General features: G+C 47.2%; 1 protein-coding gene across 1 annotated transcript; it reads right to left on the bottom strand.

Annotated features, from left to right (window-relative positions):
- Window positions 1–7,754: 7,754 nt before the first annotated feature.
- LOC100278969 (uncharacterized) lies at window positions 7,755–10,053 on the bottom strand. The gene is given in 6 exon segments (NM_001394751.1): window positions 7,755–8,387; window positions 8,588–8,661; window positions 8,792–8,922; window positions 9,009–9,168; window positions 9,262–9,499; window positions 9,845–10,053. Coding segments are annotated over 5 exon segments (597 nt in total). The 5' UTR covers window positions 9,862–10,053; the 3' UTR covers window positions 7,755–8,387; window positions 8,588–8,610.
- Between the last annotated feature and the right edge of the window lie 1,858 nt (window positions 10,054–11,911).

Raw genomic sequence — 11,911 nt, forward strand, 5'->3', positions numbered from 1 at the left:
AGCACCAGCATTTTTAAGACCGAATGTCATGACAACCCATTCAAATAAACCAATGAAGCCTGGACATATAAAGGCCGTTTTAGACGCATCTTCTTCGGCCATGAAAATCTGATTATATCCGGCATTACCATCAAGGAAGCTAATAATTCTATTTCCTGATGCATTATTGATTAATGTATCGGCTATGGGCATGGGATATTCATCCTTAGGAGTTGCTTTATTTAAATTACGAAAATCAATGCATACTCTAAGCTTACCTGACTCCTTCTTCTCCACCGGCACAATATTGGAGACCCACTCTGCGTATCTGCAAGGTCTAATAAAATTAGCTTCTAGCAGCCGGTGGATTTCGTCCTTGATTCGTGGGAGAAGATCTGGACGAAATGTTCTAGCTTTCTGCTTGAAAGGTCTGAAACCAGACTTAATAGGCAGCCGATGTTCAACAATTTCTCGACTTAGTCCAGGCATTTCAGTGTAATTCCAAGCAAAACAATCTGAATATTCCTTCAATAGACCGATCATCTCATTTCTAGAATCGGTCTCCAGGGTCTTGTTTACAAAAGTCGGCCTTGGAGTTTCACCATCTCCTATGTCAATCTCCTCCAAAGGATCGGCCGATGTAAACCCCTGTCCTAGTTTATCAAGATCTCTGAATTCCTCTATCATGTCCCCCACAGAGGAATTAGATGATCTTTGCGTGATGGCGGACTTTCCGGTCTCGGGGACCGGATCATCCGTAATACTGTCTTTTCGCTGTGGTAGATGTTCGGTCTTAAAGTCCGAACTCTTTTGTGAAAGACCAGACCATCCGGCCTTGGCGGCAGAACTGTCCGTGACCAAAGACTCATGAACTTTGTGTGTATTCATCATTTAACTTTATTTAGGATTTAGCCGATTCTCCATCGGCTCTAGCATTACAGGAATGAAACCTTTCTTATCTATACTTATGAATTGATAATCAGAAAAGTCTACTCCTGTGAGACATGTAGCAGTCTCGTAAGTCCAGAGTACAGGGGCATCAGCCACAGCGATGCAGGCTGATACATCAGCATGTACTTGTTCTATGTCATCGCCAACCCATTGTATCAGCATTTGATGTAATGTAGAAGGTATACATTGATTGGCGTGAATCCAATCTCTGCCTAGGATTAAACTGTAATTTCCTTCTACGTCAGCGACGAAGAATGCAGCAGCAAGGGTCTTAGTCCCGATGGTTAATTCAACGGACATGACTCCCCTGGCTTTGATCGAACTATCAGTTCCAACACCGCTGAGGGTCATGTTGGTCTTGACAAGTTCGTCATCTTGTTTACCTAGTTTTCTGTATAATGAATAAGGCATTAGATTTACAGCCGCCCCTCCATCTACTAACATCTTAGCAATCGGTATCCCATCAATGTGGCCGCGCACGAAGAGCGGCTTTAAATGATTTACCGATTCTTTTGGTTTAGTAAAGGCGGCTTCTTTAGGACCAAAATCAAACTGGGCAACAACAGGTTCATCGTCGCCGATAATAGTACAATCGGCAGAAAATGTAATAACATTTACATCCATACTTGGGCGTTCTGGAGAAGCCTCGTAGTCGACCAGGTCTTCTCCCAGCAGGTCGTCCTCTTCCATTGATGTTGTCGTGTCGTTGGAGGCTTCCTGGTGAACGGCGGACGGTCCGCGTGCGGGGGCCGGACGGTCCGCATCTGGTGCAGGTTGTCCAGAGACTTCCTGGTGAACGGCGGACGGTCCGCGCGCAGGGGCCGGACGGTCCGCGCCTGGTGCAGATTGACTTTCTATTTCTGTGGCCGTTTGTTTTTTCTCAACGGCCTTCGGTCTCCATTTCTTTTGCGGTGGCGGGTATAGTGGATGTGTGTCATTAAATGTCTTTTCCGCCTCCTTCTCCTGGCTCTCCTTTGCTCTTAGGCGCTGTAATTTTCTCTTTTGGGATCGTGTCAATCCCGTTGGGCACCATCGAGGCATGGAGTATTTTGGATCGACTATTTTGATAGTAGTCGTATCCTTTTTGGTTGTGTTGGCCGATTCGCCGAAAATCATCGGCCCTTTATTATCTTCTTGTATGACAACATCTGCAGTGCCTATCTTGATGATGTCCTTTTTTGTTGTTTTTTGAGTTGCTGCAGGCATATGCCCCCCTGCCGGATTGGTCGGCCTAGGAGGCCGAGTATTCCGGCAATCTTGTTGGGCTTGTGTCTGGTGACCAGATTTAGCAGCGCTCAATCGGTCTTGCACTGGCGGCGCCAACCTATCAAAAACGGATGTTTGGGGTGCCCCCCAGGCGGGGTACTGTGGCATCCCAAATGGATATGGTGGCATGCCCCACATTTGATTTGGGACATATGGTGGAGGTAAGTATGTGTATGGATATGGCATAGATGGATAAGGGGGTGGAGGGGTCCATGTCGGCATGTTAGGTCTTAATTGTACAATAGGACCTTTCATTTCTTCCGATTGGTGAGGTGGTCCAATCGGCCTGACCTGACGTTGCTCATGAATGGGTGAGCGGGGTCGCTTCGGTGGCCGGTCACTGGGGCCGGCCTTCTTTTTCACATATTTAGACAACAATTGATCGAAAGTCGGGCCAGGCTTGATCAGCCGACCAGCTGCTTTAAATGTATTTGTTTTCCACGTACCTATCTCTGGTCGTCGTGGTTTGAAGGTACGTGGTCGCTGCGAGTCCTGAGCATGGCCGGACCGTCCGCCGGAGCTCTCCGGACCGTAAGGTGGGGTCCCGGACCGTCCGCGCCTACGTGCCGGACCGTCCGGGATACGCAGCACGGGCTCCTGCATCTGTCTCCCTGTCTGCGCTTGCCCCCCAGTACTGGAGGCTGTGATGGTCACCTTTAGGGTCTCCCCTCCATCGGGAGTCTTCTCGGCCACCACTTTCCTGCAAGAAACTTTACGATCCCCATCGGCCTCTTTAGCATTGCCGATGATTGTCTCTTTGCCTTTGTCTCTATCGGCTGTGTTTGGCCGAACTAGGACTTTCTTGCCCTCGAAGTCAATCATGTTCATCGGAAAGGGCTCTGTATCCACCTGCATTTCCTGAAATTTCAATCGTCCTTCGTTAATGGCCGATTGAATCTGTCGACGGAATACATTACAATCATTAGTGGCATGAGAAAATGAGTTATGCCACTTGCAATATGCACGACGTTTTAGCTCGTCGGCGGATGGAACAGTGTGATTTATTTTAATGTTGCCATTTTTAAGTAATTCATCAAATATTCTATCACACTTACCAACATTAAATGTAAACTTAACCTCCTCTTGCCGTTTCTTTTGAACCGGCTGTAAGGAGGCACAAGCCGAAGATTTGGCCTGCTTTGGCCAAACCATTTCAGCAGCATACACCTCTGCTGATTCGTCTTCTGAGCTACTTTGGTCGCATTCTACTACATGTACGTTGTGACGAATTGTTTTACCAGTTTCTTTGCTTCGGCTTTCACAAGCCAAAGCTCTCTGGTGTAATTGTGCTAATGTAAAGAATTGGATGCCTTCTAATCTTTCTTTTAAATAATATCGCAGACCATTAAAGGCTAATCCTACTAGCTGTTTCTCTGCTAAATGAATTTGAAAGCATCGGTTTCTTGTATCTCGGAATCTCCGGATGTAATCATTAACCGATTCATCTTTTGTCTGTCGCAACGACACTAAATCTACCAAATCCAACTCATAGTCACCGGAGAAAAAATGATCATGAAATTTTTGTTCTAGATCCCCCCATGATGAAATGGAATTAGGAGGTAAAGTGGCATACCATGCAAACGCGGTTCCTGTTAGCGATAATGAAAATAAACGTACGCGAAATGCCTCTATGTCGGCCAATTCTCCCAATTGTGCTAAGAACTGGCCTATATGTTCACGTGTGTTTTTCCCTTGATCACCCGAAAATTTTGCGAATTCGGGTATCCTGGTTCCCTGTGGGTATGGGTGGTGATCAAATCGACTGTCATAAGGTTTCCGATATGATTGCCCCCCAGGGACCATGCTTACTCCGAGCTTATCTCGGAACGCCCCGGCTATTTCTTCCCTTACTATATCAATGGCAGCCGGTGCGAGACCACCGGCTCTCTGGTCAAACATAGGTGGGGTTGGTTGGACATTAGCATGTTGTCTTTCCCCCCATTGGTTTGAGTTACGTGGTGCATTTTCATTTGCCCTATATGGGTCATAGGTTTGATCGTTTCTTTCCGGCCTCCTGGGTGGGGCCGGAAAGCTTTCCTGGGCTCTAGATCTTGAATTAATGGGTTGATGCATTGTATAGTGCGATGGGAAGTGCTGCTGGGACGGGTGAGGATTCCGGTAACAATCCTCCTCAAAAAGGTCATGTGCGGATTGTCCGGACATTGGCCCGGACCGTCCGTGATTATGTGCGGACCGTCCGTTGCTGTACGCGGACGGTCCGACTGGGTAGTTTAGGTTCTGTGCCGTGTGTGGTGGCTCGGGCGCATATCTAGGTAACTCATTAAAAATAGGCCCGACTGTTGCTGGCCCGGACGGTCCACGCTCACGTGCGGACGGTCCGGGCATGTGCAGATCGGCTGGTTTGTTGCCGATTTGCGGTTGATTAGGGTATGTGTCCATCGGCATCCCATAAAGGGGTTGTGACTGGTCGTGACAACCTGTAGCCGATGTGTTACACGCGTTATCTCCTAACTCAACCTCGTGCGAAGGAAAATTTGCGGTACTAGATTTATCAAATGCACGTACTAGTCTCTTAAGATCGCTTTGCATACCCCCTATGATGTTCTGCATTTGTTCACGCTGATCTTCTACATAATTTCTAAGAGATTGCAGATCGTTGGTATTACTTACATTGGGGATATCTGGCGTGGGTTGGAGCGAAGCCGGATCCGTCGCCCGATGTCGGACGACCTTGTTGTTCCTGTCCACTTTGAAGTTGGCCAAGAACTTTGCTTTCGCCTCCTAGATCATCCGCTCCTTGTGCTCCTCGAACTGGAGCTGCTCGTCAGCCGGCAAGGTTTCCCAAGTCGGCTCTATGATGTTGCTTGGAGAAATATCAGAGCTATCCCTTGAACCGGCCATTGAGGGCCGATTTGATGAGCTTAGATATGTCTTCCCCAGCGGAGTCGCCAAAAAGTATGTTGACGCCTTTTCGGAGCGCCAAACACTCAACAAGAACCGTGGCGGTGCCCTCTGCACAGGGGCGGACGGTCCGCGCGCAGGGGCCGGACGGTCCGCGGCCTGGTGCGAGGCGCGGTGGTGCTCTCTGCGCAAGGGCGGACTGTCCGCGGCCTGGGGCCGGACGGTCCGCGGCCTGGTGCGCTGCTGGGACTTCTGCCTGACGACCGGACGGTCCGCGCCCTGGGGCCGGACGGTCCGCACGTACGCAGGGACGGCGGAAGATCGCCGACGGCGCCTGGATCTCGCTCCCGGGAGGGACCCCGTCGGGGAGTAGAGATCCTAGGTGGTGTCTAGGCTCGGGCAGGCCGACCTAGACTCCTCTAAACGACGTAGAGTCGAGGAGAGGCGGAGAATTTGGGGATCGAATGGCTAAACCTAAACTAGACTAGAACTACTCCTAGGATAAAATGCGAGTAAAAGTTGTATTGATTCGATTGTTGATGATTACAAATCGGCCGTAGACCTCTCTATTTATAGAGGAGGGGGGCTGGACCCTTTACACAACTGATTCCGAGCTAATCCCGCGAATATAGCTAACAACCGTAGCACAAAACTCGGAACCCTAATCTGTTCTGCGCACGCGCGGACCGTCCGGCCCACAGGCGCGGACCGTCCGGCCTCAGGGCCGGACTGTCCGCCGGCTCAAAACCGGTTCGAACACATGTGTTTTGGGAATAACCGAACAAACCCTGATATGGCTAGAGTATCATAACATCCACATTACTTAGGACCATATTGTGCAAAATACAGGACATAGTGCAGCTGCATGCCATAGAAAATTGTGTCCTCGAAGTTTTGGACTTAAACGATCATAAATCTGATCCAACCAGCGGAAACTAACATCTTGTAAATTTTCTGTTTTTATGTTTTTAGCGTCAGCTACGATGGTTCTTCACTTGCTGGCATTTATACTAGCGTACCTAAACCTTGCAATCTCCTCTAGGAAAAGACATATCTTGTTTCGTCGATAGAAGGTCAGGTAGTGTAGAAGGCTCGTCCTGCAAAAAGAGGGACATTGGCAACATTGATTATGTCACAATAAAGAAGTAAATGTCAAGAAAAATATCTGTTACTAGGATCTTGTAATTTGCTGTGTAAAAACAAAAAAAAACATTACCATTACCTATCAGGTCTAATTCTACTAGTATTGTGCCATCGGTGTAGTCGTAGTATTATATGAATTTAGTAACATAAAACCCACAGTCATTTGACCCCGCGTTCATGGTTGGCGTATTTGGAACTATGTTAATCTTGAAATTTCCAAATTTTGGGTTCCAACTAGCGGTCGGGCTTCTTGCAATGATCTGTTATAAGACTGGACCATGGGAGTTTCCTACCTTCATATTCCATTTGCGCATTGTGGTATGCTCTCCATGATGTGCCGTCGAGCGCGGGTCCATATGGATTAGAATCTATAATGTCTAAGCATCGCCCGTGGACGCTGACGACATATAATGTCTAATGTCCAGCTCGTAATATGGGTACCATTTCGGCACTGGTGGACTATCAAGTTTAGTTTGGTTCAAGCATGCTGTGGGGAAAAGGTGGTAGATGTGCTTGAGGTAGATCTAAAATGTTTAGTTCCACTACAGCCCCCCTTACGTCATCGCTTCCCTGCCTCACTAAACTACGGGCATGTCCTACTGTTGTCTATCATGGGTTGTATCCCCCTGCTATCCCTATGGGTTATAGTGAAAATTGGTCCCCCAAGATCATAGATACCCCTAGAACACCAAATTCCCTATATATTTCCCACTCCTACTCCAAATTCTTCATACACCCTTAGAAGAAAATATCGTACCATATTTCGCACACTCTTTTTTTATTTTCTAATTAATTAAATATCTTTTGTTTTGCTTATTATTTGTCACTGATAGACAATAGTACAACTGACGACCCCAAGCCAAGAGTCTAGGAGTTCGATCTTGGTTCTGACAAATAGCGAGGTTTGTTTTAAAAAGGATTTTATGAAGAAGATGTTGAATAGCACTGGCAGGAGATGTCATGAGCCATGGTGTATGGAAGTCTCATGGAGGGTTTCAAAAGCAAGAAAAGACAATTCTTCAAAATCTCTCAAATCATAGTGATGTTTGACAAAAGAAAACTTTGCAATATAACCTTCTATACAAAAGTAGTTTTTTATTTAAAAACCTCCAAATCTCCACCATGTCAATGCTTATAGTGTGTAAAGATAGGCTTGCTGAGTACCAGGGTACTCACCTTACTTTTGTTGATGATTTTTAGTGGTAGGCCTCGTTTTTTCAAAAAAAATGTTCTATTAGTAGTTGCTCATGCACCCAACTTCCCTATAACATTGGATAATTTGTTTTGGTTCCTGTTAAATAAGGCCCTAAGAACGGTGCCTATATATAATGTTTGTTTGATATGATTCAATAATACTCCTTATCATCTGATAAATAGATTTAATTCGGTAGCATCCTGTGACAAGGGTTTGTATTATATTGTGATCTTTGAAGGATGAGGGCACTTCAACAATTCTAAGTGACATAATGAACCACCAAATAAATGAGATTGTTTAGATTCCATTCATCCATCATCATACCTTACTAATCAAGAGAAGTATGGCTAGAAGTATATGCATCAAACATGTCTTACCATGTCAAAAAATCCATACAACAAACATGCCTCCACCTATATTACAACATATCGTCGATGCCTATCTACAATTGGGGTATTGGTAACTGATGAAAACATTTAATCACTCTCCCATTCTCTAAAAGAATCGTCATCCTCCTCCTCATTATTGCCTGAGGTAGTTGGTACCTCAAACATTTGGAGCTATATGGTGTGGGACAAAGGATGCCTCAGAGTTGTCCATCTCATCCACTCTATGTGGCGGCGGAGATGGCGGAGGTGATGGTTCAGAAATGTCTACGTCATCAGATACCAACGATACAGGTGGCGGCGAAGGTGGATCATTAGTGTCGTAGTTGCTTATCGAAATGGCATCATTGTTCAGCGTCTCCTCGGGTGTTAGGTACAATGATGACAAAGATGACGGTGTTGTGTACATCTCATCGGATGTGGTCATCGTCTCCTCAGTTGTTCGGTAGAATGATGAAAAAGACGACGACGTTGTGTACATCTCATCAGATGTGTGGTCGTCGTCTGGGATTCACCACTATGCAATCGGTCACCTGTCCCGAAGATCTTGGCAAGGAGATGTCGGAGCAAGCCTATTCCGAAAATTCTAGCAACAAGTATTGCTACTGCAAATGCAAACATTCGTATATGTCAGTATAATACACACAATGTATGTAATGCTTGTAGTTAGTTTTGTTTGCAGGGGAAAGTTTTTAAATTTGGTGTATACATGTCGTGTATATATGTGTCCAATTATTTGACTCTTGGATGTGTGATGAGCTAAGTGGGGTTATATTGTGGGTTTTTGGCACAGTAGGTCACTTACTGTAGAATACTACTACGAGAGCCTCATTGGCGATATGAACCCACGTGCTCATCCACCCAATATCCACGCTCCATCTGGGGTGAAAGCATGCAAAATTATGTATCAAACACGCAAGTATGTAGAGGCCATGCATAAAAGAACACATTTTATTTATATCTTATCCATGGACGGAATCGGGTAAATTTTTTAGATCTGTGAACTTACTGCTTCATTGTATGATGTGTGTCCCAGCCGACAAACACCATCCTGACGTACATGGAGCCCGCCGCGAAGGCGAAATGGAAAAAGCCATACCCATATGATACGTCGTCTTCTGACTCTACAATGTTTCATAACTGCATGGAAGGTTTGAGGCATTTTCAGACAAGCATCATGTATATATCAATGATAGGTCACGGTAGAGAATAAGCTGGGAACTGACCATAGATTTGGATCCACCAGGATGGAGCCAAGACAGAGATGAGAGAACAGACCATGAAGAGGGCAATCTTCACTGGCCACCACCCGGAGTGCCATGAATTTCTCAACTCATTCACCTTGCCGGTGCGTACAGTGGAGAAGAACATGGTCATAAAAAAGAGCTGGGCGATTTGTTAAGGTCAGAGCAATCATAATACAGAAAATTGTTAGATAAAAAACAATGTTGTTTAAACTGTTTAGTAGTCTAGGGATACAAAGAAGGCATGGCTTGCCACGAGCACGCTTTCAACCGCGAGACAACCCCGGTCACCCTGACATCCGCTGAGTCGCTGCTTCAGGTGATATGATACGGTGTTCTCTCGTGCGAACCACGCAGACAGGTTCGCCAGGAGGAAGATAGCCGCATACAGGTATCTGACATTCATAGGGCTGAGGCCCTGACAGTGGCAGGAGAAGACACAGTTCATCGTCATCCGTGATTTGCTTGGCGGCCTGCAGCGGATATATATTTCATTATTCACACTATTGCTATACGAGAATAATACACCGATGTTATGGTTCTCGTCGGTCTACTTCATCTTATCTTGTGTTGTTCTGGCGCCGACAACCTTACTGTGAAACTATCTATCCTTTCTCTGTAGTATATTCTCGTATTCCTTCGATCACTAGCACTAGGTTATGAACTCTGGCGGCCAGTGAGTTATTCAAATAATGTTGTTGTTCCTGTTATTATTATCGGAATCAATTCGTTCTTCACTGAAATGCTTTTGCTTCCAACAGTAGTAAGTATATGATAGTAGGTCGTCATATGTCACGGTAGGGAATAAGGGAACTGACCATAGATTTAGATCCATTAGGATGGAACCAAGATAGAGATGAAAGAACAGCCCATCTCAAGAGGGCAATCCTTCTCTGGCGAAGAGCTATCTATCCTCTCCAATACAACTGGCGAGGCGAGTGCAGTTGTGAGCCCGATGAACGACGGGGGTGTGCTGGCTATCTGTCTAATGCAACGAGCGACACGAGTGATCAAGCAGCTACCGTTGTAAGATGCAAGCAAGAGTTTGTTCATATATATAGGCACAGGGTAGGATCGAAGCGAATCAGAGACCTATTCTAGTCTACCTCTCGTCGTCCATTTTCTGCTATTGGCTCACAGAATCATAAGAGGTAGCACGCACGCATAGGCGTGTGTCAATCTGCATGCGCAAGCACAACGCCGTATAGGGATCTGCCATTGCTCAGCAACATCCGCCAGCACTAACCACCGTGGGCGGAGGACCCAATATTGCTTGGCCTTGCTCAACCAATACCTTGATTCAATTCAATAAAATACTAGTAGTAGAAATATAAATCTCTATCCCACGCTCTATTGTTCCTAGCCGACTAGGACTACCTCCGCTTAGCTCCACGAGCCTTCAGGCCACTTTGGTTCAGTTTTCTTCGGACCAGCTTTTCTCAGAATCTAGCTGTAGAGAGAATCTGGTTGTGGAAAGAATTTGAGTATCGTGGGGATTATGTGCGGAGGAAGATTAAGTAGGTCCAAAGGGTTTAGGATCTAAAAAGTGATGGATTTCTACTATCGTGACGACTCGACCGATTTTATGCTCATATTGATTTGGATGGTTTTTACCAAAATGATTCTTATAGATGTGGTTAGAAGCTGAAAAAAGCCAAAACAAATGAGGCATTCGTGTCTGCCCAATCACCAGCTCCGCAACACCCGCCAGCACTAACCACCATGGGTGGAGGACCCTATATTGCTCAGTCTTCCTCAAGCAATAACTTGATTCAACCCAATAAAATACTAATAGTAGAAATATAAATCTCTACCCCACAATCTATTGTTCCTAGCCGACTAGGACTACCTCCTCTTAGCTGCATACAGGTCTTATGGGCTATGCCCAATTTCACTGGGCAACCTGTTGTGCTGGTAGGCTTGGGCCTGGTATAGAACTCTGTACAGTCTGGGCTCGCGAGTCTCTGAAGGTGATGGGCTGTCAGCTGGTCCGAGCTCGAGGTTGAAGAGAAATACAGAGACGAGAGATGTGGTATACATACAAAGCATGTCACGTCACCTACATGTGGCTCCACGCCATTTTTTTTGTAATTTGGTCCTTTTTGAGTTTTATTTTCACAAATACGTCCTTTTCGGTTTCATTTCAAAAAATAGACCCTTGCCTCGTCACCATCACTATTGGCACCGAGGTCGAACGTGTAGGCGTCGCGCGTAACTGACTTGGCGAGCTGACGTGGCAGACAACTCGGTGTCGTGGATCTTGGGGCCGAGCTCGGCGCCATGGATCTTGGCGCCGAGGTATTTAATACCGGTAACCATCTCCTTCCTCCACTTCATTCGTTTTCCTCCATCTCCACTACCGCTGCCGCCTGCTCCCGATAGCCTGCGCGCCGCCATCCCACACGCCATCACGCCCCCCGGCTCCTCCATCCTGCACGCCGCCGCGCCGCCGGCCCCTCCCTTCCCGACGCCCAGCCCACCGCCTCTTCTCCCGCCCGCCCGCCACGGCCGCTCGTCCGCCCGTCCCACCGTCGGGCTCTCTCGCCGTCGCCCAGCCGTCCCAGCGGCTCGCTCGGCCCATCCGCCAGCCGCCCCTGCCACCCCGTCCGGCAGCGCCCCGTCCGCCCCGGCTACCCACTCGCCAGCCGCCCCGGCCGCCGGCCTCTCCCGCCCGGCCGCCCGCCCTCCCTCCCGCACGCCGTCGTAGCGCCCCCGACGCGCCCCCAGCCCGCTGCTCGGCCGCCCGTCAGCCCTGACCACTCCAGCCCTTCGATCTTGCCACCCGACCGTCCCCGGCAATGCTCTCCATCGCCCAGTAATCCATTCTCCATCCTTTATTTATTTGTAATAATTATCATTGATAAATTCTTAGTAGTTAATAGTTC

The sequence above is a fragment of the Zea mays genome, chromosome 6, assembly GCF_902167145.1.
Source record: "Zea mays cultivar B73 chromosome 6, Zm-B73-REFERENCE-NAM-5.0, whole genome shotgun sequence".
Classification (NCBI taxonomy): Eukaryota; Viridiplantae; Streptophyta; class Magnoliopsida; order Poales; family Poaceae; genus Zea; species Zea mays.